The sequence below is a fragment of the Equus przewalskii genome, chromosome X (assembly GCF_037783145.1).
Source record: "Equus przewalskii isolate Varuska chromosome X, EquPr2, whole genome shotgun sequence".
NCBI classification, from domain to species: domain Eukaryota; kingdom Metazoa; phylum Chordata; class Mammalia; order Perissodactyla; family Equidae; genus Equus; species Equus przewalskii.
Genome location: NC_091863.1, coordinates 17,008,763 through 17,034,723, shown reverse-complemented (window position 1 = coordinate 17,034,723; position 25,961 = coordinate 17,008,763). Strand labels below are relative to the sequence as shown.

At 39.3% G+C, this 25,961-nt stretch overlaps 1 protein-coding gene across 4 annotated transcripts in view; it reads right to left on the bottom strand.

Moving 5' to 3' along the window:
• Positions 1-15,731: 15,731 nt before the first annotated feature.
• Positions 15,732-25,961, bottom strand: part of MBTPS2 (membrane bound transcription factor peptidase, site 2) — a 42,264-nt gene continuing 32,034 nt past the window's right edge. Inside the window, exons 11-12 of one of the 4 annotated variants that reach the window (XR_011535695.1) lie at positions 24,456-25,085; positions 15,732-17,504 (exon numbers count right to left, since the gene is read on the bottom strand). Coding sequence is in view for 3 of the 4 variants with exons in the window: in XM_070603421.1 (XP_070459522.1) it covers positions 24,863-25,085 (223 nt within the window). In the remaining variant the exon portion in view is untranslated. Of the gene's footprint in view, positions 17,505-22,164; positions 25,917-25,961 lie in introns of those variants that run through there. The other 3 variants (XM_070603422.1, XM_070603421.1, XM_070603423.1) reach the window with 3 other exon arrangements.

Below are 25,961 nucleotides of genomic sequence, written 5' to 3'. Positions count from 1 at the left end.
GCCTGCCTGGTGGCGCAGCAGGTAAGTTCACACTTTCGGCTTGTAAGCGCCCCAAGGTTCACTGGCTCGGGATCCCGGGTGTGGACATAGCACCACTTGGCAAAAGCCATGCTGTGGTGGGCGTCCCATGTATAAAGCAGACGAAGATGGGCATGGATGTGAGCTCAGGGCCAGGCTTCCTCGGCAAAAAGAGGAGGATTGGCAGTAGTTAGCTCAGGGCTAATCTTCCTCAAAAAAATTAAAAAAAAAATAAAATAAAATATACAACTATGTACTGGAGGGATCTGGGGAGGAAAAGCAGGAAAAAAAATATGTTTAATAAATCATGTTCAGCAAGAAGGTCGATTTGAATTAGCTAGTGTGCCATTACTGGAATTGGAAGTGTTACTTCTTTATAGCTCCGAGAACAATGTTTTGCAAGATGGGGGTCCATGGACCATGTGCGTCAGAATCTTGTTACACTTGTTAAAAATCGAGATTCCAGGGCTGCTATCTCAGACTTCATTCAGAACCGGTGGCACTAAAACCCAGAAATGTATCCTTTTGATAGGCTCTCAGGCTATATTTATGAAGACTTAAGTTTGAGAAATTTTGCCCCAAAGCTTAGCCCAACACTCTTAGTAATAAACATTCAGCGAATTTGATTTGCTTGTTGTTTAAGGTCAGGTAAGGCGGAAGAAAGCTGATTACGTGCCCCAGTCAGAATGTTGTCAATGTTTAAATCTCTGTCTCCTCACCATTTGAAAAAATCCTCCTTAAAACAAGATGATCCTAAAGAAAAACTCTCAGAAACCAAGCCCCTACCTAGAGCCAAAGTCTAATCCTGTCGCATTTACCTGTCTCAGGAGTAGCATTCATTTTGATCAGCCGTGATGGCAGGTACGTCAGCGTGCCTGTTAGTCACCAAGGAAAGGATTGAGAAAGAAGTTATCTAAAGATGTCTTGACCCCAAATCCACTGGTGAATCCAATTACCAACTAGCCTCAAAAAAACAGTCTGTGAAGCCATATCTTTTATGAAATGATGGCAATTACAAATAGTAGGGTTTTCCCCCCAATATTATTATTTGGTAAAATAAGTTGTTAACACAATGTTGGTCTTCAGCATTATTTTGAAATTTTACTGGTCCAAGAAATCTGTAGATCTCAGAATCCTTGACTTACAGCTCCTCAAGCCACTCCAGATTCCAGTATTTAAGAAAGCTCTCGGCCTGCTAAAGTCTTTGCCAATAGCAGGCAAATCTGCATTCCACACTGTCAGGAGCTTGATTAATTATCTATTTGGATTGGTCGACAGAATCTCTGTTCCCATGTTTCAGTGACACGGTTACTTAAGTTTCTTAACTTTGGTCATGCTTTTGAGTTACAATGCTTTCCCAAATGTTTGTCTTTGCTTTCTTGCAGGAAAAAAACACAGCCTACCAGTCAGTGAGCAACACCTTTAGATTTCTCATTTCCGCACCAACATGCTGTGTCTTAGATTTCCTCAGCTTTTAAAGGAAAAGCTTTGTGTGAGTTCTTGGGTTTTCCACAGCTGAATAACCTTAATATGGGAACATGCTCATATTACACATCGTAGACTTCAATAGAAAGTTTCAGAAAATTTGAGCTTTTTAATCAGATGAACTTGCTCTCTCAGACAGTGAAATTCCGTGGGGAAACTGCTACTAAAAGGAGCCTTTGTTCTCTTATGATACATGTTTTCTTTTATTTCTCTCTAACCAAGAGGATACTTCAAAAACCATCGGAACAGGGAGGGTGGAATTACAAATAGCTGTTATGAGATTAAAAAAAAATCAGATCTGTTTTGGAAACTACTGTCAGTGGGAGAGTGGTTTATATGTGCTGTGCTAAACTCCTTAAGGTTAAGCTAACTTTGAATATGCCTTATGGATGAAATAATGTTTGTCACTTCTGTAACCTAATAGGCTAGCGTACATTTCACGGGCTGTGGTAACCTACGTAACCTATGACGATTGAAAAATAATTCTCACGTGCCCTTACGGTTTTGTTTAACCAAATTAATCTGCTTTGGTAATGGAATCATTTAGACCTAGTTAAATCTATCTAGAGTATGATTCTAAGGAAAGAATAATTTGCGAGTAATAAAATCTCTCTCAAATCTGTAGGTGTGGAGCAACATCACAATTTTAGGTCTTTAAAGATACCTGTTCACTTGTGTCTTTAAGGGAGAAATCTGGGCTTGCTTCAAATCCCCATCTTTTATTTCCATAGGCTCTTTATAAAGCCAGTCATGGCTCTTTATTCCAACAGCCCTCACTAGATTGGGTTTGTCTCTGTTAAGGTGGGTGGGACGTATGCAACGTTTGACTATGTTAAGAAAAATTGCCTAACACTTGAAACCAAAGCAAAAAGGATGACCACTTGTCCTTTCAATGTGGAACTGAAGCTTTATTGAAAGGCCTTTATCTAACAGGCCCACCCAAGGGTCATTCAGTTCTCCAGGGGAATGCACTGCCTCTTGATTAAGGCTCAGACATGTTAACTTGTGGACTTTTGTCCAGTAGAGATGCAAAAGATGTCTGTGCAGAAGTGATGACTCCAAAGGTTATGGTTTTATTGCCCTGTTTTGCTTCTAATTGAGCAAACATTTCAGCACGCTTTCCCTTTTTGAACATATGAATCTGTCTTTCGAATTCTCTTTTGTATCAGATTTACCATCCTGCTGGTTCCCTCATTAATGCATAAAACCTGTGACATGTATTCATTCTAGATTTTCATTGGGGTCATGTTTTTGAAAATTACTCTTTGTCTCTACAAAGAAAAGAGATGGATCTCACAAGACACTCAAGAAAATGAATCTCATTACTTTAGTTCATCCAATTTCACCTCTCTGGGGAACACATTTTATAAGAATTAAAAGAATGCATTTTGATTCTCCCCTTTAAATCCTATTTCCTGGTAGCCTTCTGACAGAATCATCAAGCTTATTGTCCCAGGAAAGAAAGGACAGACAGGTGCTGCCCGGAACAGAGAGGCTATTCATGAGCTTTGAATTTCAAAGCTAATTTTCTTGACCTCTTTTTAGTAAGACAATGTACATAAAACCCAGGCTTTTTGGAGAAAGGGATTTCTAAATAACAAAGCTTCCTTTTTAATACATAGGCCCTATGAGCAGAATAGAAGAGAGGCCCCCCAGGCTGTAAAGAAGAGAGGGGCAGGGCATCCCCCCTTCTGGACTCAGTGGTAGGGAAAAGAAAGGGGGAGTGGAGTCCGGGAGGGAGGTCCCAAGATACAATTGTCCTGATTGCCTCCTTCCAGGGTGAAGTCCTAGGACCGGAAGTATGCTAGGCAGGCTGCTGGGAAAGCAGAGGACTGGAGCGGCGAGGTCTGGATCCTGCTTTTCTGTGGGAGAATTACCATCTGCCCTTTGCCATTATGAGGTCATGGAATCCACCCTCCTCCCTTACACACCCGGATGCCTTCTTGGGAGATGCAGAGGGAGGGGCGGAAGTCTTGCCGGTTGAGCACTTAAACTGAGTCATCCAAGTAGAGACTGTTTACCTACAAAGACATTTTAAATTATGGGATTGAATTGAGTTTAATAAATTGGACTCAATCTTGTCCCCTCTCCCCTCCTGCTTCTACCCAGAAGATGGGAGCTTGTAAGGTAAATCAGAGCAGACTTAGAGAAATAAGCAAGCTGCATTTTTAGCCCAGCTGAGTACATTGTGAGTAAATTTGAAAGGTTGCCACCTATGTATATATTGCATGCTCCTCTATCCTCTTTTTGCTATACACAACAAAAGCATTGTTACTTTTTGATTTTACAAAAAAGCATGTCCTATTTTCTTGTGATTCCTGGTCTCCACCCGACACATCTGTGCGCTTTCTACAATGCTTTTATCTAATAAGATCAAGCCGGCTGCAGACTCCAGTAGCAGGTACGAGAAGTACAACCACTGTGACTTTAGATTTGTTGATGTCTCCTTAGAGTTCTTTCAATATTTGCTTACTATATTTTGAGACTGTGTTATTAGGTGCCATTCACCAGATGTAACCTGTTTCACCTACTTCTTAGCCCCCTTCGGTTTGGATAGGGCCATGTGTCTAATTGTGGAGCATTTGATTGTGGATGTGCAACTTTCCAGAGCTCTTTTTCCCCTCTGCTGTGGCGACTGGCAAAGTTTGAGATGGTGGCTCATCCATCAGCCTGGGTTTCTGGGTCACTATGGTGAGCAGAGCTCCCACGTGACCTGTGATGGACATTTGACATGAGCAGGAAATACATCCTGTTGTCTGGGCTTGTTTGTGACCACAGCAGAACCTAGCCTATCCTATCTTAGATAGGTGTTTTAAAGAAGGGAAGTGACTGCCCCAAGGTATTTCTTCTAAAGAGGACACTGCACAGTGCTTTCTTCTAATAGTTCATCTCTTTATATGTGGATGTTTTTTCACAGTGAAAGAAGTAAAAGACAATTAGGAAAATACAGGAAGCAAAATGTAAAAAGAAAATAAGATCCATAGTCCTATTCTGCAGGCATTACTAACATTTCAATATATTTTCTTTCTCTTATTACTTTAGCATATGTAATTTACACTTACTATAGGAATATGAAAACATACATATAAGCAAAATGAAAAAAAACACCTTCTAACCCTGCTACTCAAAGATGACCAGCTACCTTTGGGAAGAATATCCTTTCAGACTTACATTTATGTATATAAACATTCTTACCTTTTCCTATTCTTTTAAGGGATTTTTAATGTATGCACTCTTTTTAACCTGCATTTTTTTCCTGCTTTTTCTCCCCAAATCCCCCCAGTACATAGTTGTATATTTTAGTTGTGGGTCCTTCTAGTTGTGGCATGTGGGACACCGCCTCAATATGGGCTGATGAGCGGTGCCATGTCTGCACCCAGGATCCGAACCAGTGATACCCTGGGCCGCCAAAGCGGAGTGTGCAAACTTAAGCACTCGGGCACGTGGCCTGCCCCAGACCTGCATTTTTTTTAACTTAGTATACTGTGAACATGTTGTCAAGTCAATAAAAATGGTTGTACAGCATTTTATTGGCTGCTCATTTTTCTATTGTATAGTTGTACCATAATGGATTTTACTAATGCCTTATATTTGAGTTGTTGGACATTTTAGTTGTTTCCACTTTTTTACTAAAAAAAATTAAGGTCGTTTCTCCTTTTGTGCATGACGATTAGTCTCCTTATAGCCAATCATTTCCCTAGCATCATCTCTTAGAAGTGGAATTTCTGGGTAAACAGCTTTGATTATACCAGTTTGTAGGATTTGGCTTGATTTCTTTTCTGAAATGTTATTATAATCATGCAGTAAACAAAGTTTCATTTTCTGTTTTAGTTTTTAACAAAAATATTTCTCTATGTTATCACATGTGTTCTGTAAGAGCAATTTTTCTTTTGGTGAGGAAGATTGGCCCTGAGCTTGTTACCGCCTAAGGTGGGGTTGTCTGCCTGCCACAAGACACGCCAATAGTCAAGGGGCAAGGAGGTAGGAGAGAAAGCCCTTTTTATGACAGCTTGCCAGCAAGAGGGAAGATGGCCAACTAATGTCCGAAAGAACCATCTTAAGGGGGACACAGACTCTTGAAGCAGTTAGATAGGCCGATGGGTTATAGGGAAGGGGGTTAGGAAATATTGAACCCCCCTGGTGTTGCAGACTGGGAGTTGCCACATCAGATCTTTCAATTGTCATGGATATCAGCATAGAATCTCTGTACAGAGGTCATCACATTCCCAGAGTGCACAAACTTATCTCCTTATCGCAGCTGGGAGGGGCTATAAAATCCACAGAGCCTACAAATCCCCCAGAGCCAGGCCCTTACTTGTCTAGGCAAACTAAAGCAAAGATTCAAAGAGGCTGATGAGTCAGGGTTAATCAGAAGTCATTTAAAGTTACAATATGGTTTCTTTTCTACAATATGGCTTCCCTTATGTCAACCTTGTGTTGAGCTGGTATCAAGCTAACATCTGTTGCCAATCTTCCTCTATTTTGTATGTAGGACACCACCACAACATGGCTTGATGAGCTGTGTGTAGGTCCACACCTGGGATCTGAACCTGTGAACTCTGGGCCACTGAAGCAGAGCACATGAACTTAACCAGTCAGAGTTTCAAAACTCTCAATTAAAAGAAAAGACATTTAAATTATAAACACTGGGAAGGTTAACAGGAACTTGATGTTCTTTATCTTTTCTCTTACATCAGATCTTAGATTTGGATGGGAAGTGTCAATTCCATGGATGGGGAAATAGTGAGGCACATAGAAAGCTTTGAAAGTGACTTTCGTATAGCTACATAATTTATACCGAACTCCCATCTATAGTTTACGCCTTGGGAGAATTCTTTGCAATGTTAGTAAAGTTCAGGTTTGCCTCCAGACAAACTGGATAAACAAGAATTTTTTTAAAGAGGGAGTTCCAAGAAGGAAGGCTCCATCTAAGTTCTATCTTTGCATGAAAGAAAATATTATAACATCAAAAGAAGGAATTTCTCATTCAAAACAAACCATACATCCAAGCTAGACTTCAACCTCATATTTTGAAGTTTCTAAGAATCAAGGCTTCCCTTGAGAAACAGTGGAGATGACATTAAAATCATGATCTATTCTTTCCTCTGCAGGAATTCTAAGGAACAAAGAACCGGTTTGTTTTGTATTTTAAACAGCAAGGTGCTTGGTGTAGACTAGAATTTCTCAACCCTGGTACTCTTTGGGCTAGATCATTCTTTGTTTTGAGGGGCTGTCCTGTGCATTGTGGGAAGTTTAGCAGCATCCCTGGCCTCTACCCACTGGATGCTAGTGGGATCTTGCCCCCTCCCAAGTTGTGACAATCAAAAGTGTCTCCAGACATTGCCAAATGTCCCCTGGGGGACACAAGCATCCCACTGGTGTGATACATATGGTATATTTAATTCTATTTAATAACCTCTGATTATGTCCAGATGAACGACAGATGCAAAAGGTGGATAGCTTGGACACTAACATCCTTTAACAGTTATTTTCATTTTTTCAACTCGACTTGATATATTTTGAGAAAAATGTGTGTCTTATCTCAGCAAATAAATGGAAAAGTAAAACAGACATCAATTGCTAAGTATAAAGTGTTCCAAATCTGTAAATCAGATGTGTGAGTTCCATACAAATTACAGTAAATATAAAATTTTAATGAAGATAGTTTTCTAAGAAAATGCTGGGTAAAAACAACAGATTCAGGGGCTGGCCCCGTAGCTGAGAGGTTAAGTTCGCACGCTCTGCTGAGTATGCCCAGGGTTTTGCCGGTTTAGATCCTGGGCACGGACATGGCACCGCTCATCAGGCCATGTTGAGGCGGTGTCTCACATGCCACAACTAGAAGGACCCACAACTAAAATATACAACTATGTACTGTGGGCATTTGGGGAGATAAAGCAGAAAAAAACCCCCCAAAACAAAAAAAAAAACCCACAACAGATTCATTCATTATGTAATTACCTGTGAATAACAATATTTTATTAGCAAATTGCCTCCTCTATTTTATTAAGTAAAGTACAAGGTCAGATGTCTGGGTTTTCTAAGGTAATGCGGAAACAATTTCAAAGCTGCTTCGTTGAATTCTACTTTCAATCTGGAAGATTTACATGGCATTTCAAATAGGACAATTTAAAATTAAAATCTGAATAAATGACACATTTGAATTAGAATCTTTAAGGAAAACCTGGACTAATTGAGTTTGGCAGTCTTTGCCCTTAAAATTTAAACCAATTATTTTTGGATTGTATTCTAATAATTGTGCCAGTAAATTTGGCCAAAAAATTTTCCTAATATATATTTTCACTGTTGTAGTAGGTCTTTCCTCATACACTATAAACAACTCTTTCGAAAGCTACAATACCCGAGATGTTGCCATGGCAACCCTCGGGGCTCTATCCTGAGAGCCTGCATTTATCCTGATGCTATCAAGATTTCCTCATGGTTATGCTCAGTAACATGCCCTCCCAACATCTGAGGGAAAATTAGTAAATATTTGGTGTAAAATAATTTCCTCCTGGACTGTATTTAAAATCTCCCTGGATCAGTTAAGATACTTTCAGCTGTGAATAACAATATCCAACTACAAGTGGCATAGATAACAGGAAATGTTATTGTCTTCCCTAAGAAGAAGTTTAGAGGTAGATGGTCTGGTCATCCCAGGCTAAACAGTGTCATTAGTTACCCAGGCTCTTTCCATCCCCCTATGTTGCTATCCTCAGCACATTTGCTTTTGTCTACTGTTTAATGGCTGCAATATGGCCTCTGCAGCTCCCATAGCCTATAAAATCACGGGAAGCAAGAAGGGGGAAAGAAAGCTCTCCTTGAACATCTTGGTTTCATCACGATGGAAAATCTTTCTAGAAGCCTCTAGAGAGAGTGCTGTTAAAAGGCTCATTGACCAGACCTGGGCCACATGGCCAGCCCTACCCACAAGGAGGGTGGGAGAGAGAGTATCTGGCATTTTTGGCTCTATTAGGGGAAGCAGACCCTGTTAGAAGGGAAAAGAGAGAGAGAAATGGTTTTTGGGTAGGCAACCAAAAGTGTGTGCCAACTCATATTTTGGGGAGAATGTTCCTCAATCTGAAAACCTGTGACATTACCAAAGTTCTATGAGCATTCTAAATAGCTACCTCTTCTCTATATTTCCTATTTTGACTTGAAAATAAAAAATGAACCTTAAGAAACCCAATCCAATATGAGAAATATTTTATACTCCATAAAACAACCACAAGTAGGTTAAGGTTATAAGTAGGTTACTAAAAGAAAAGCCTGCTTGATTTCCCTTTAGTAAGGGAGATCCTTTGAGATCCTGTGTGTTGCCTTATCTCCACAGAGCTTTTGTGTTCAAAAAGTGCGCTAATGGTGTTTTTGTAGACACAAAGGGAAATCATTTAGTATATTCGACAACTTTGCTTTTCAGGTTGTGTCCGGTTGTGTCATACCACCACTGTGCTGGAGGTCCTGGCTCAGAAACACTTGGATGAATCCCTCAGGTTGCGTCTCTTCTGAGTGCCCTTTCTTGAAGTGGACTTAGGCTGGTTGAAGCATAGCCTTTCTTCCTGGGAGCAGGTGGCCTCTGTTTTACGGACACACTTCTTGAACGTTCTGCTTCAGGAGTGGGACTGGTGGCATGTGGTCCAGCAGCAGTTCCTGTTAGACATGGAGGTGAAGGCCTTTGTGTTTCTTAGGGCTGCTCCTGACCAGGCTGTATTCTCCGCTGGGCTCTGAAGCCAGGTTTGCCCTTGAAGCTCTGTTGCTTCATAGTGGTGGAGGCATGGGCGTGCCAGTGAGAAGGGACTCGAAAGTCTTTACCTTCTGAGTCAGTACTGGGTGGCAAAGCTAAAACCTGGACCGCAAATATTTCTTGTTCCATTTCTCCTCATTTTATCCACTTATGTTTACAGGAATTATGTAACAATCAAATAGCATGACAAGGCAAATGCATCTCCAGTGCACTCAGATGACACCAAAAATTAATGACCAATCATCTGAAAGATTCATTCTTACCATAATGTGCGGAGCCACTTTCATTTTTCTCACGGGAGGAAAAATCATTACCAGGGTCTGGCCCGCTGGCGCAGCAGTTAAGTTCGCACGTTCTGCTTCAGCGGCCCAGGGTTCACCAGCTCGGATCCCGGGTGTGGACATGGCACCACTTGGCAAGCCATGCTGTGGCAGGCGTCCCACATATAAAGTAGAGGAAGATGGGCACGGATGTTAGCTAAGGGCCAGTCTTCCTCAGCAAAAAGAGGAGGATTGGTGGCAGATGTTAGCTCAGGGCTAATCTTCCTCAAAAAACAAAACAAAACAATACCAAACTCTCACTCACCTCATATTACTGAAAGACAAGATTTTTCCTCTCTTTAAAGAATAGTGCATATATGTTTTTACAGTGAGCAGGAAGCTAACTCTACATGCCTAAAATTCATGTGCCTGCCATTCTTCCAACCTGCGGAAACTTCTTATGTTACATCTGGCTCCCATTGGAGTAGTGGAGAGAACAATTATGCTCATCCATCTCCTTGCCTCCAATAGCTGAGAGTAGGAGTGAAATTGGAATGTAAAAGTGTAAGAGGGGGTCATTTTCTACTTTAGAGTGACCTATATCGATCCACTCAAGAGAGCTCATTGAGTATTGTCAGGAACTAGGCACTATGAGGGTGGCCATACCAAAAGTAAGCAGGTGATGGCTCTCAAGGAGTTTATAAACCAGGAAAGGAAATAGGACACATGAGGTCATAGGTGAATGTCATGAGCACAAAGTTTTATAAAACTTGAGAAGGATACATGCTACAACATGGATGAATTTTGAGGATATTTTGCTAAGTTAAATAAGCCAGTCACAAAAGGACAAATATTGTATGATTCCATTTATATAAGGCACCTAGAACAGTCAAACTTATAGGGACAGAAAGTAAAATGGTGGTTGTCATGGGCTGGGGTGAGGGGGAATGGGAAGTTATTGCTTAATGAGTATGGAGTTTCAGTTTTGCAAGATGAAGAGTTCTGGAGATGGATGGTGGTGATGGTTGCACAACAATGTGAATGTCCTCGATGCCACTGAACTCTGCCATAAAACAGTCAATTTTATGTTATATATATTTTACCACAATTAAAAAAAATACCCGAGAAGGAGAACTATCAAATTATGGTGTAACAAAGAACACAAAACTGGCTAAAAGAAACTGAGTTCTTATCCTTGACTGACTGTGTGATCTTAGCCAAGTCATTTAACTTCATTAAATGTCCTAACCTACAAAGCAAATGATTGTAAAGTTATTGGATGAATTCAAAGAGGTAATGTATTGGGGCCAGCTCCGTGGCTGAGTGGTTAAGTTCTCGCGCTCCACTGCAGCGGCACAGGGTTTGGATCCTGGGTGCGGATATGGCACTGCTCGTCAGGCCACGCACGTTGAGGCGGCGTCCCACAACCCACAACTAGAAGGACGTGCAACTAAGATATACAACTGTGTACAGGGAGGGTTTGGGGAGATAAAAGCAGGAAAAAAAAAAGATTGGCAACAGTTGTTAGCCCAGGTGCCAATCTTTGGGAAAAAAAAAGGAAGATTGGCAACAGTTGTTAGCCCAGGTGCCAATCTTTAAAAAAAAATAAAAAGAGGTAATGTATGAAAAAAGCCACCTAGCTAAATGTATGGTGCTACACAAGATAAGGTATTATTGTGGAGGTGAGGAGGGAAGGTTTTACAAGGGCAATGTGATTTGAAGGTAAGGAATAACATTTATTGAGTGTCTACTGTGTGCCGATCTCAGTTTACACAGCAAAATTTTGAAAGTATTATCCTCAAAAAGAAGAAATTAAAACACAGAGCTATAATTTGCCCCAATCCAAAGAGCAGCTCTGTCTCTCAAATTCCGCATTCTTTCCGCTCACGGGAAGTTGTGAAATAAGGTGTTGAAATTGGAAATAGAATAAAATAGAAAATAAAAAAGCAGAGACAGTCGATAAATGCAGAAGTTGGTTCTTTTTTTAAAAAATAATTTTATTTTGAAATAATTCCAAACAGAAGTTTCAAGAAGTGTACAAAGAACTCCCTCACACTCTTCATCCAGATTCAGCAATTAACATTTTACCATGTTTGCTTTATTCTCTCTCTTTCTGAACCATCTAAGTTTCAAACATAATGCCCCTTTACTCTGTGACAGAAAAAACTTTTCTTCTACCCACTTAGGTTAATGATTTGGGGCCTGCATATTAAACTGACAAAAGACAGATTAGCAAGAGAAAAACACAGATTTAATTACATACAAAGCACAGGAGTTCACAAAGAAATGTGACTGAAGGAGGTGGAATTTGGGGCTTATCTACCATCTTAATAGGAGGCGGGGGAGGGGCAAGGGGCACTTCTGGGGGAACAAATGACTTCTTAGAAGTGGGGAGACCAGGCACTTAGGAAAAATAAATAACTTTTTGGAAAGATAAACGGGCCCTGAGGAGAATAGGTGGGAGATGTGATAGTTTTGTGACGTCTGAGAAGATTAGAGGTGCTTCTGGGGAGGGAATTTATGACAATTGCCTTCTTTTGGGAGGTTCTGCTTTCAGGCAGATAAGGGATTTCAGGAACTCAAACGCCTTCAGCTCAAAAATCATTTTTATGCCACAGTGCCTTATTCCGGACCCCTTTGATTTCTATACTTCAGCCCTCGGTTTCCGGAGAACTTAGGTAAACACAGAACATTCTCAAACTCAGGAAATTCAATGCTATTATCCCAGAGCTGAGCACTCTATGCCTGTTCCTCAAGTGCCACTGCTGGCAGGTCTTATCTAGAAGTGGGTTTGGCTAAGCTGCTTCTTGTAGCTATGTGAGGACTCCATTTTACTCAACAAAGATTTCTAGAGTGCCTACTCTGTGCCAACCACTGTTCTAGGCACTGAGGACTCAAGTGATGTTTCATTCACGGATAACTATACCTGCATCCACGTGTCCTCTTTTCCCTCTCTTAGAAAGGGCATCCCTCTTGCTGAAGGCCCTTGCTCCACTTGTGCTCTGCATCCCATCTCCTCTCTCAATGATCTATCTTTCTTTCTCTAGGGTTCTTCCCATCAGCATCAAAAACAAGCCCAGAATCGTCCTACTGCTAAAACAATTGTTACTGAGCTCCAAGGGACCCGTGACCTGCAAGTGGGTCCTTTTCCCTGGAGCCACTGGCGCCAACAGGACGAGACCGGGTTTGGAATGGCAGAGCAGAAAATTTATTCATTGCTCAATGAATGGAGGAGGCAGAGCTCCTGCTCTAAAACACCTTCTCCCCGAAGGGAGGTGAGCAGGGTTCTTATGGGATGTGAATGGGGAGGGGTCTCCGCACCATCGCTTGGGGTGCGAGCAGTTGGGGCATGAGCAGAACTTCCCTTCTTGTACACATTTCCTTCTGGGCATGGCACCCCATAGCCATCTTGGACCTTTCTGGTTTGGACTGGTTCTGTGGTTTGACCATCTGGCAATATTCTGCCTTGGTTCTTATAAGCAAGCACAACTCAAAACAAAGCATTAGATACGGAAAGTGTTTTTAGGGACTTCTCTGGGTGACAGAATGACAACAACAACTTTCCTCTACATCCCTCACCAAGTCCCATGCTCTCTCCCACCCCTTCCGAATGGAGCTTCTTGAGGGTATTCTCTGTATTTGCAGTCTCCACCTGCACACATCCCCACTCCTCTATCCACTACAACCTGGCTCAGCCTCCCCTGCTGTGCAGGGACTACTCTCTCAAGAGCATTATGAACTCCCGCTAAATCCTATGGATATTTTGCAGGTTCTTTCATTGACATCTCATATTATCGACATCTTCTTCTTGACATATTCTCTTCCCTTTGTTCCTTTAATACCAAACTCTCATTTGTGGTTTTCTTCCTAATTTTCTGAAGCTCCTTCTGTTTCCTTCTCCTGTACCCTTTTTACCTAAAAGCTGGTGTTGCTGAGAGTTCTATCCTAGGACACTTCCTCCTTCCTTCTCGTTCTTCTGCATTCTCCCAGGACTTTATCCAGTCCCCTGGGTTCAATTACATATTCGGGGTGCATCAGCTCATACATGGTATCTCCAACCGATTTCTCCTGAGTTCCCGACCTGTACATCCAATGGCCCATTTGAAGTCCTCCCAGGCATTCAAACTCAAGAGTTCCAACTTGAAGAGCTCCTTTTCTGATGTTCCCTAGCTCTGTTAATGGCACTGCCGTAATTTAACTGTCCAAGCCAGAAACGTGAAGTCTTCTTGCCTTCTTCCTGATCCTAAACTACATCTAACCATCAAATACAGCGGATTCTACTTTTTCTAAAAAAAGATTTTATTTTTCCTTTTTCTCCCCAAAGCGCCCCGGTAAATAGTTGATATCTTTTGTTGTGGGTCCTAGTTTTGGCATGTGGGACGCCACCTCAGCACGCCCTGACGAGCAAGTCCGTACCATGTCCGCACCCAGGATCTGAGCCGGCAAAACCTTGGTCGCTGAAGGGAGCGTGCAAACTTAACTACTCGGTCATGGGGCCGGCCCCTAGCTTCTACTTTTAAGTTTGTCCTCTTCTCTTTCCATCTCTACTGCTATCATCCTATTCCTTATCATCATCATCTCTTGCTGAGATTACTGAAACAGTCTCTTAACTAATTTCGTTGTCTCCAGATTTGTTTTCCCCAATCTATGCTTTGCCCTCAGCCAAAGTGATCCATCCAAAATGCAAATCTGATTATGAGACTCTCCTGCTTGAAATTTTCAATGACTTCTCATTTGCTATTAGGCTAAAGTCCACACTCTCCTTAACATATTTCTAAAGATTTTATTTTTCCTTTTTCTCCCAAAGCCCCCGGGTACATAGTTGTGTATTTTTAGTTGTGGGTCCCTCTAGTTGTGGCATGTGGGATGCCACCTCAGCATGGCTTGATGAGTGGTGCCATGTCCGCGCCCAGGATTCCAACCAGCGAAACCCTGGGCCACCGAAGCAGAGTGTGTGAACTTAACCACTTGGCCACGGGCCCGGCCCCTCCTTAACATATTTCTAAGACGTGGCCTCTGCTAACTTCAGCTTAATCTCTGGCCACCTCACGCCTGCAACACTTAGTAGTGCTCAGCATATATTTATTGTTTTAAAAATAAATGGTACGTTCTTCCTTACAAAATACAAAAGAGAAAACTGTCTTATTTACTGCTGTTGACACAAACAATCCATAATCAATCCATAAATCAAAATTTGGGATGAGATTATCATGAGCCAGGTCTGAGGACTATAGTCTGGGGGGCTTCCTTCCCCAGGAAAGGAAGCACACCAAAGAAGTGGGGTGTACAGAGTGGTTATATACTGTCTTGGAAGAAAGAGCATACACCACACATGATAGGAATATTTCTTTTACTACTGTCATGAGATGCTTAGCTGGCATAGCAGGTCAGTGGTCACAAGGTGAGCACAGGAGGTCGGTGGTCAGCGGGTCAGCAATTAATTCTTAGTTTCTGGGAAGAGAAGCTTATCCTTAAAGAAATGCTGATATGGGAGGAAGCTACATCCCTATCTTTAAGGGCATCATTCTTGTCTTTGGGACACAGTAAATGTTTAAAGCAGATGTACAATGCATGCTCAACAAGCCACGTCAAGCCTTTTTGGAAAAACAAGGTCAGGCCGAATTTGTTTTAAACCAAATGGTTTTAAACCTCATATACTCCAATATCTCCTACTGCTTTTCATTTATTTATCACTGCTGTATCCCCAGAGCCCAGAACAGTGCCTGGAACATAGTAAGTGTGCAGTAAATATTTTCGAAATGAATGAAAGAATATATGTATCAGTTCTAGTGACTGTAGAATGAGGATGAGCAAGAAAAATGGAAACTTTTTTTTATCCAATAAGCATCTCTTAGAGTAGCATATTTACAAGAGTCATATTCTATATTTTGGCAAGTTTAAAAACCAACATGATGATCTCAGAAGGAAAGCATTTTTTATTTTTTTTGAGGAAGATTAGCCCTGAGCTAACATCTGCCACCAATCCTCCTCCTTTTGCTGAGGAAGATTGACCCTAAGCTAACATCCATGCCCATCTTCCACTACTTTATATATGGGAAGCCTGCCACAGCATGGCTTGATAAAGTGGTGCATAGGTCTGCACCTGGGATGCAAACTGGCAAATCCTAGGCTGCCGAAGCGGAGCATGCGAACTTAACTGCTGTGCCACTGGGCCAGCCCTGGAGAACATTTTAAATGTGGGGAAAAAAGCACACTTCACCAACTTCTTTTAAACTGATCATTTATTATGAATTGAAAAAGTTGCTAAAATTTTACAAGAAATAAAATATAAATTCATAGTATCCTCATTACCCCTTATGTTCAGGATTTTAAATTATGATTAAAAAAATAGTGCATATATTTGAACAAGTAATCAAAGAATGCAGTGTTCCATACTGAATCATTATGTAACTAAAACAGATGAAGATAAGATACTTACTTTAAAATCAGGACATCTATTCCAAAGACAGATTTTTTTTTTAACCTTTTAAGACTAATATTAAACAATCCACAGAGATATAAAAGCTTGAAAATCTAAGAAGCAAAAAAATATTTTAATTGAGAAGTTGATGAAAACAGTACCTTAGATAATGGTATGTATTAAGGATAATCTCTAGATTGCTAATATATATTGTTTAGGAATGAGATACACTATTTCAGTAAAAATAAAAACACTTTAAGGAAAAAAAAATGATTTAAGCACTCTATTCAATTAAAACACATGAGATATATTCTCAGTGTATTATTGAAATGAAAAAGTAAAATAATAAATAGTTGCCTTCTATATAAAAATGATTCATCAAATGAGAGATAATTTCACTTATTATATCTATTCTCTCCAAAGGATGTAATTCATGCCTCTTCCTGGCTGGTATGGCATCTCCATACTAACCATTTCTTTTGAGACGACTGGTTTAATCACTTGGGGATAACAAAACACAAGGTTATATCTCTATTTTGCACCAACATCAAAATACATTGCATATAGATTATAGATTAGAATGTTTGAGAAAATGAAATCATATGACTATCATAAGAAAATATCTGTGAATATTCATAAAATCTTGAGAAGACTTTTAAAACATATCACCAAAAGTAGAAAACATAAGGCAAAGATTGACAGATCACGATATACAAAAACATAAAAATAAGCATTATACTTAAATGAAATTTTAGCATATTCACATGTAACAAATCAAACAGTAGTGCTGACTTATGATGAAAAGCAGTAAGAAGACAATAATCATTTCCATGAAAAATGGGCAAAGGATGGGGATAAACAAAAAGGGCACAATGGCCAATAAATACATTTTAAAATGCTTAACCTTTTCTCTAATCAAAGAAATACAAATGAGATGCCATTTTTGCATACCCAATTAACAGAAAAAAATGTAAATTCAACAAGGCAATATGTATATATAAAACTATGTTCACATTTCAAGATAGCAATTTTTCTTTTAGGATTATCTTAAGAGTTTCTAGAATTATTTTAAAAATCACAGATATGCAAAAAGATTTAGTTATAGGGATATTCCTTACAGCTTTGTTTATAATATTGCAAAATAGGAAATAATAGGGGTTGATTAAACTGTGGCATATTTAACACTGCAATATTATATAACCATTAAAATAACAGTAGAATATTAATAACATTGAAAAATGTTTGTAATACACTGTCAAGTTTAATAAAGCAGCTTATTAGTTTATAATATCCTATTTTTCCAATAAATTACAATTTACTTTCATTTAACATGTTTTCTATAATGAATGTGTACTTTTCTAGTAAAAAATAAATTGTTCTTCTATAAAGGCCAAAAAAATCAGATTATCTATCTCCTGTTCCAGTTCTATACTCCCCAAGCAAACTCCTGATTACCAACCTCTTCTTCCTACATATTTCCATAACAGAAAATGGGGTGCCCTGAACTGGAGAAGGGAACATTCTGTAAATTGCAAAGTGCTACCGTCCATTGTAGATTTCTGGTGATACATAAATCCTGGAAAGGAAATTAGAAGTCATTAAAAGATGGAAATGAAGTGGTTGAAAAGGAAGAAAAGAATGCTAGGAATACAGTACAAAAGTCAAGGACCTATAAAAGAAGCTAAGGTATGGTCATATATGTTTGCAAACCCTTCATAAAAATATGAGCCCTGAAGGATGAAAAGTAGTAAGAAGGTGATAACCACTGCAGGGAAATATGGACAAAGGATGTGGATAAAAACACCTAAAAAAGAATACACATTAAAAAAAATGTTTAGCCTCTTTTCGAACTAAAAATGTAAATTAAAATGAACATGTTAAAAAAGAGCTTATTTTGAAACACAATATCCCAGACTGTGCAGAGTAGATAGCTCTCTATTGTCTGATTTAGTCCTCAAAGTCCATCCTACCTCAATACTCTCCTATATTGGTTCATCACAGTGCCACCTTCTGAATTAGGATACTGTTTGGTTAAGACCAGATTTAAATGCCAATGTTACTATCAATGAGCACACTCATGAACACGAGGTTATTTTGAATAGCTCAGAGCAAAATCCTTAGCTCACATCTTAAATATTATGATTTTAGCTCCATTTTGTTTGGGGGAAGAAATGTTTAAAAGGGTCAAGGCCTGGGAGATACTCTGGACAACCAGAGCTAGCCTGAAGGCCCTGGAAGCCAAGAAGGCATACCAAAAGGAGGCAAGACCTAACACCAGTGTGGACAGAGGTGTCAGGGCAAATTTATGTCATAATTCTGCCTTCTGAAAATAAGAAATTTAAGTACATAATAGTAACTTGAGCATGCAAGGCACCATATTAAGAACTTTATCCAAACTGTTTAACAGTCTTATAAAGGAAAATGGTATCATGTCTAATTTAAAGATAGTTCACTCTATATAGAAAAATAAACCTGGATTTCCTACCTCATATCACATATTACAGAAATTAAAGATCTCATTGTAAAAATATAACTCTGAAGCAAACAGAAGAAAGTGTAGAATATTATTGTGACTTCGGGACAGGACAGGACTTTTTCAGAAAGACACACAAAACAAACAATGAAGCAAGAAATCAATGGATTTGACTACATTCAACAAAGGATCTCATGAATAAAATTTATAGATGGGTGATAGACGGAAAAATTATTTGCAAAATCTCAAATGGACAAGAGATTGGTATCCAGAACATGGGTTGTTCTGTAAACAGATAGTAAATATTTTAAGTTTTGTGGCCCATATGGACTCTGTTGCAGCTGCTCAACTCTGTTGTTGTGGCTTAAAAGCAGCCATAGAGAATACATAAATGAATGCATGCAGCTGTGTTCCAATATAACCTTATTTACAAAAATAGTTGCTGAGCAGGATTTGGCCTGCAGGTTGTAGTTGTCGACCCTTAATCTAGACTATATAAGAAATTCCTATGGATCAATAAGAAAAATTTAGGACAAAGGGTATCAATAAGCAATTGGCAGAATGAAAAATCCAAATGGCTAAACAAGTATATATACAGATGTGCACCTTTATTAACAATCTGAGAAATGCAAATTAAAATGAAATGCCGTTTTGCACCTAACATTTGTCAGAACATGGAAGTCAGATAATTCAGGCGGAGGTAAGGGTGTGGGGGAACATGGAACCCTCATGCCTTGCTGATGAGTGTCAGTTACACAGAGCCACTCTGGAGAGCAATCTGGGAGTGCTAAGTGAAATTAAGTATGTGTTTCCATACTCCATAAAGGAGAGCTCTTTGATAAACGGCAGCAGGCAATCTTATAATAACATGTGTACATTTTCTTCATTTTGTAACTAGAGACAATATACATTTTTATTTTTCTCATTTCACTATAAATAGACAAAAACACCATCAAAGACCGTCACTAGTCTACAGACTAGCTGTTATAAACTACTTTCTGCCAATGTGCTTTAGACATGAAGAAAATCTTAATATTCTTAGCATCTAATTCTTTTACAGTTTAGAGTTTCATATCTTTAAGAGGAGAATTAGCTTTACGATGCCTCATTAATGGAATGCAAAATTCACATGAATTTAAGATAAAGTGACACTTTAATTTTATAGGATGAGGAGCCAATTACAGGGTTCTACTCTTGTGTCTTTTTTTTTTTTTTGAGGAAGATTAGCCCTGAGCTAACATCTGCCACCAATCCTCCTCTTTTTGCTGAGGAAGACTGGCCCTGAGCTAACATCTGTGCCCATCTTCCTCTACTTTATATGTGGGACGCCTACCACAGCATGGCTTGCCAAGCGGTGCCATGTCCGCACCCGGGATCCGAACCAGCGAACCCCGGGCAGCTGAAGCAGAATGTGTACACTTAACCGCTGCACCACCAGGCCGGCCCCTACAGGGTTCTACTCTTAAATTCTTTTGGGTTTTCCCTCCTCTACAGTGTCAGAAGGGCTTCAGTAGAAAAATTTGAGAAATAGTCAGTTAATACGGGGCAATTTTGAATAACCATCAATCTTTAGCTAAATAAAGCTAAGATAGGGGCTGGCCCGTGGCCGAGTGGTTAAGTTCGCGCTCCCCACTTCGTCGGCCCAGGGTTTCGCTGGTTCGGATCCTCGGTGTGGACATGGTGCTGCTCATCAGGCCATGCTGTGGTGGCATCCCACATGCCACAACTGGAAGGATCCACAACTAAAAATACACAACTATGTACCGGGAGGCTTTGGGGAGAAAGAGGAAAAATAAAATCTTTGAAAAAAAAAAGCTAAGCTATAAGGGTGTTTTTCTCTCTATAATGGGATATTAAATTACACAATATAATCTACTTGGTAATTAGAATTGCAACTTCTTTTAGCCATTTTTTTTCTACCTCCACCCTGAGTATAATCTCTTGTAGCACTAGGTTCTGAAATAGAGGCTTTCCTTTCATTGAATTCATTTGCGGTGGTCTGATAAAATATACAATGGATTATTCAAATTAGTATGGCCTAAACAGCAAGAGTAGCTTGCAGATGCACTGATAAAAAAGGCTTATTGTCTCAAAGAAAGTATATCCACATGCTTTACCTTAAAAATAAATTTGTTATTCAACTCTATTCCAGTGCTGAAAACCACTTCAGAATTAAAATAGCTGTGAAATAACTAAAACATTTTTTTCCCAGTTTTTTATCACGTTCATTTACTTAAAAGGGTAGATTATACTAAAGCATATGTATACTATTGTTTGATTAGTCATTGAAAGAAAAAGTTTACAGTGAATTGCACACTTTAAACAGGTGAACTTTATGGTATTTAACTATATCTCAAAAAGCTGCTAAAAAATGGTGGTTTAGATAGTCATCTAGTCTTGTGACTCTCAACCATAGTACAATGGATCAGAGGCAAGAAGGAGGAGTGGAATGAGGCTAGCCAATCAGGAATTGGGCTAAATTTCCAGCCTATTTATCTAGCCCTTAGTAACCTAGAAAGAGAATGTGTGTGTGTGCGTGCGTGTGTGTGTGCATGGCAGAGAGGTTGGCTCTGTGGACAAGGGAGAAAGCGCTAGCACAACAGGTCAAGAAGAACCAATGCCATAGTTGAAATATTTTTCTTTGATGAATTCCTAAAAATATAGACTTAGAGACGATTCCTGTCAGATACTAACAAAAGGAAACATGATAGTCGTCTTTTTTCATCCATAAACAGGCTATTTCCAAACCAGTAGCAAGAGTACAGGAACCTCATTTTAAAAAGACTTTTTTCCATGGCCTGCAACAACTTTTACATACAGATTGCTTGAGTGAAAACTGAAGGCTGCTTTTAGAATCAAGAATCTAAAAACGACTAAGACGTATGTAAACAGAACAATTTTGATAGAAAAGAATACAAATTTTTCCCGATCAAAAAATGGGCAGAGGACATGAACAGACATTTCTCAAAAGAAGATATGAATATGGCCAATAGACACATGAAAAGATGTTCATCATCGCTAATCATCAGGGAAATGCAAATCAAAACTACACTAAGATATCACCTTACACCCGTTAGATTGGCAAAAACATCCAAAACCAAGAGCGACAAATGTTGGAGAGGTTGTGGAGAAAAAGGAACCCTCATATGCTGTTGGTGGGAATGCAAACTGGTACAGCCACTATGGAAAACAGTATGGAGATTTCTCAAAAAGTTAAAAATAGAAATACCCTATGACCCAGCCATCCCATTACTGGGTATCTATCCTAAGAACCTGAAATCAGAAATCCCAAGAGTCCCTTGCACCCCTATGTTCATTGCAGTATTATTTACAATAGCCAAGACGTGGAACCAACCTACGTGCCCAGAAACTGATGACTGGATAAAGAAGATGTGGTATATATACACAATGGAATACTACTCAGCCATAAAAAAAGACAAAATTGGCCCATTCACAGCAACGTGGATGGACCTCGAGGGTATTATGTTAAGCGAAATAAGCCAGTCAGAGAAAGACGAACTCTATATGACTCCACTCATAGGTGGAAGTTAGTATATTGATAAGGAGATCTGATCGGTGGTTACCAGGGAAAAGGGGGGGTGGGGGGAGGGCACAAAGGGGGAAGTGGTGTACCCACAACATGACTAACAAAAATGTACAACTGAAATCTCACAAGGTTGTAATCTATCATAACATTAATAAAAAAAAAAAGAATACAAATTTTTTAAGAAAGACAACACATAGATGATGATAAAACATAGAATGCTGGTACACATTTATTCTTTTATTGCTAAACATCAAATGCCAGCAACTGTGGTATCTTCAAGTTAAATCCTAAGAATGAATTACAGAACAGTCGAAAGATTTATAGAAAAATATCTGTGCACCATTAGAATGTGGACATTCAATAAATACCACAGGACAAACTAATGGCTGAGAGCCACATATCCATGAAGCAGATGTTTACAATTTACTGTTAGAACAGACAATGACCTATAAGAGCGATTATCAAAAGGTCAAGTTTAACGGCATGTCTTTTCAAACTGAGATGCTGAAAAGAATATATACATTCTTTACAGATTGTAGGTGATTTTAAAAAAACCCTCAAAAATGTAAACAATGAAGAGTAGGAACACTGAAAATAAAGTTTTACTGTGGAACAAAGTGACATCACAAAAAGAACACTTTCTTCAAATCCTCAAAATAATTCATTTTTCTAATTGCTCTACAGAAACCAAAAAGGATTATTTTCATAAAGATGATAATATATCAGGGACACAAAGACCTCTCATTTTTTTATGTTAACATATATTTACAGTAAATATTCAATAATACTTTTTACAGCTTACTTAAATAGAAACATGCTTTTCTAGTGCATAAATAACATGAATCATCATCCATTCAACCGCATTTATTAAGTATTTTTGATGTCTCATGCACTGTGCTAGGGATGCAGAGATGAGCATGACATGGTCCTTGCTCTAAAAGTACCCACAATCAAGCTAAAGAGACAACACGTAACATTTCCTTTTTCACACGATGAGACCATTTCTATACAAATGGGACTGATCTGCTCAATATCCTATTAGAGTGGTTCCCAAATCCTGACCCTATGGAGCAACAGACCAGGTGTTTAAAAGCTACAAGAAAATGAGGTGTTTGCTTTTTTTCTCACCCAGGAAAAGTTAATGGGTAGGATTTCCTCTACTAAATTTTTTTCTGTTTTTTAAACAACTGACCTGAACATAGACAACATTTTCATTAGTAAACTGCTTAGTTCATGTAACTGAATTAATTATGTAAGTATTTAATGGCATTCCCCAAGCTCTGAACAGGTCTGAGCATCACTCTGCTAATACACTTTAATCTTGATTGACTGGCTGCCTAAGAATAGAACAAATGCCTTTTCCCTGGGATAAACCAATAATTGCATGGTTTCAGTAATGGTAATAACTGATGACCTTGAGTTATTAACAAAATGTTAAAATGATATTCAATGCATAATTTCTGTTTAAGAAGACAGACATATTTTTAATAGAATCTAAAGAGTTTCTTAAAAATGATTAAAAAGTTTTAGTGCCTGAAGAGCAACGCAATGATCTGAAAAAGGTGAACTCCATGGAACACCTCACTTAGTGAAGAAGTTGGATACGTGACTGTTAACGTTTGAGTGTACGAGAGAAACATATTTTTCATCAAAGAAACGACATGCTCATACACTTCGAAGACCAATAGCTTCGCAGTGGTTTGTTGACTTCACAGATCTCCCAAGGCTGCATCTCCAGTCCAAAGGACCTTGAACTAGGGTGGGCTCTTTGGGGCTCAAAAGTCAGTTCCCAGGCTCTGGCAAATCCATGTTTGTAGCCATTCTCACTGTACTACCAAGTCTTCCGTGGACCCACAGAAGTAGCTTAGGGGAAAGATGGAAAGCAAGGACTAGGTGTTTAATTACCCAACACTGAGAAACACGGGAGCCTCTGGTGAGGACAGAGTATGGTTCAGCGCTTAAGGTAGTTGCTTCTTGAAGACAGGAACCCAGGAGCTAGCCCCCTGATAGCCGCAGCAGCACAAGAGAAAATGTCTACCCTGGAAGGGTTCCAAGCTTCAAAGCTCTGTAGAGAATGGTAACCAGGACTGCAGAAAGTCCTGTGATCTGTCTTGTGATTTGTTGGAAGACACGGCTCAGTTCTGAGGTTCAACCCTGGCTGCCTCAGCTCACATGCAGCAGGTAGGAGACACTTCCTGTAGTTCACTCGGAATGTCAAGGCCAGTGCTGCTTTATGAGGGTAGGGGGATACATTAACAAAGAGGCAACTCTTGTGAGGCAAAACACGTCTCATGATATTGTAGGCCCCACTTCCTACTTTGTTCACTTATTTGGTATCATTTGACAAAGATTTTCCCTTTCATGTCAGCAGATTCTTTTATAGAATTTTATTAATTTAATTATAATCAGACCTCAGTTACCAGAGTATAAAATAATACACTATTAAATTTTAAAATACTTTTCAAACAAGACAAAGGACAAGAGATATAGGCCAAGAAAATGCTCACCTTTCCACTTGGCCAAAGTCTGGTCGCCTTCAAATCTGGATTAATGATGCTTTTTCAAGAAGTTTTTGCCAATTAATTCCACCCAATTCTGTTTTCTTTTACATTACTTCAACATGGTATATAGTCACACAAAGTGGTTTAACATGAATTTGCACTTGTTTAGAAATTGTTCCACAAGCATCTGAAGTTTGTAAGTTCAGTCTTTAAAACTAGAATGTAGTCAGAGACTATGCCTTTCATTTCTTCTGTTTATTCCCCATCCCAGAGTTCAGATAACTCTGATATAGGAGGAGCTTAAAGTGGTTGGCTAAAATGTAATCTTAAGGAAACACTTTATATTTCATAGCAAGTAAGGTTTTCAGGATTGTATATTGTAACTCAGAGATTCTGTCAGATGAGTGCAAATATTACCGTGCTGTAACCATCCAGAGTCCCAGGGTCACATTAGCAGCCAAAAGTATACTGCCACCAAGCAAGATAAAAAATCCTATCAGATCTTTGACATCATTGTCTCCAATCACCGAGGTAAGGGTGGCATCCAGGAAAGAGTTTAAAATCCACTGTCCATCCAAAGCAAAGCAGGGCACTGCATTAACAATAGCCAGAGCTCCTGAGAGGGAAATCAGGTACCTGGTTAAAATCAGTTAAGGAGCCGACTGTGAGGTTTGAGTGGAAAGCACATTTCTGGGAGTCAGAAGAAGATATTTTATTAGGACTGGATTTGAGATTACAGTTGACTTCCCTCCTTTCTTTAAATCTCTGACCACCAATACAGGCCATTCCTTCTTAGATCTCTACTATTTAAAACAAATGATTTACGTTATTTCAAAGTTCAAAAACCTTGACTAGAAAAATAAAGGCCAACCACTTGTAAACTAAGGCCATCTACAATGAACTCCTAGGAAGACTATGTCTTTCTAATCCTTTAACGATACAACAAGGGAAAGAAATGTGGAAGGAATAAGAAATACGGGAAAATTATTTTTTGATCCTTACAAAGTATTACCTTATATTAGGAAACAAAGATTTTTGGCCCCTTAAACTCTATTTTACTATCATCTATAAGGTTAAAGCATAAATATAACTATATAATGTAAACATAACTCTATTTTACTGTCATCTATAAGGTTATAGCATAAATCTCTCTGAGACAAAGCTGCAGCCTACAAGGTACAATCTTGATTGTACACATTTTTTTTTTTAAGATTTTATTTTTTCCTTTTTCTCCCCAAAGCCCCCCGGTACATAGTTATATATTCTTCGTTGTGGATCCTTCTAGTTGTGGCATGTGGGACGCTGCCTCAGCGTGGTTTGATGAGCAGTGCCATGTGCGCACCCAGGATTCGAACCAACGAAACACTGGGCTGCCTGCAGCAGAGTGCGTGAACTTAACCACTCGGCCACGGGGCCAGCCCCGACTGTACACATTTTTAAGTAACTGCTCATTTGTTTTCTATTTTACTTTTTTGCAAATCATTGAGGAAAGAAATGAAAAAGGTTTAAAAG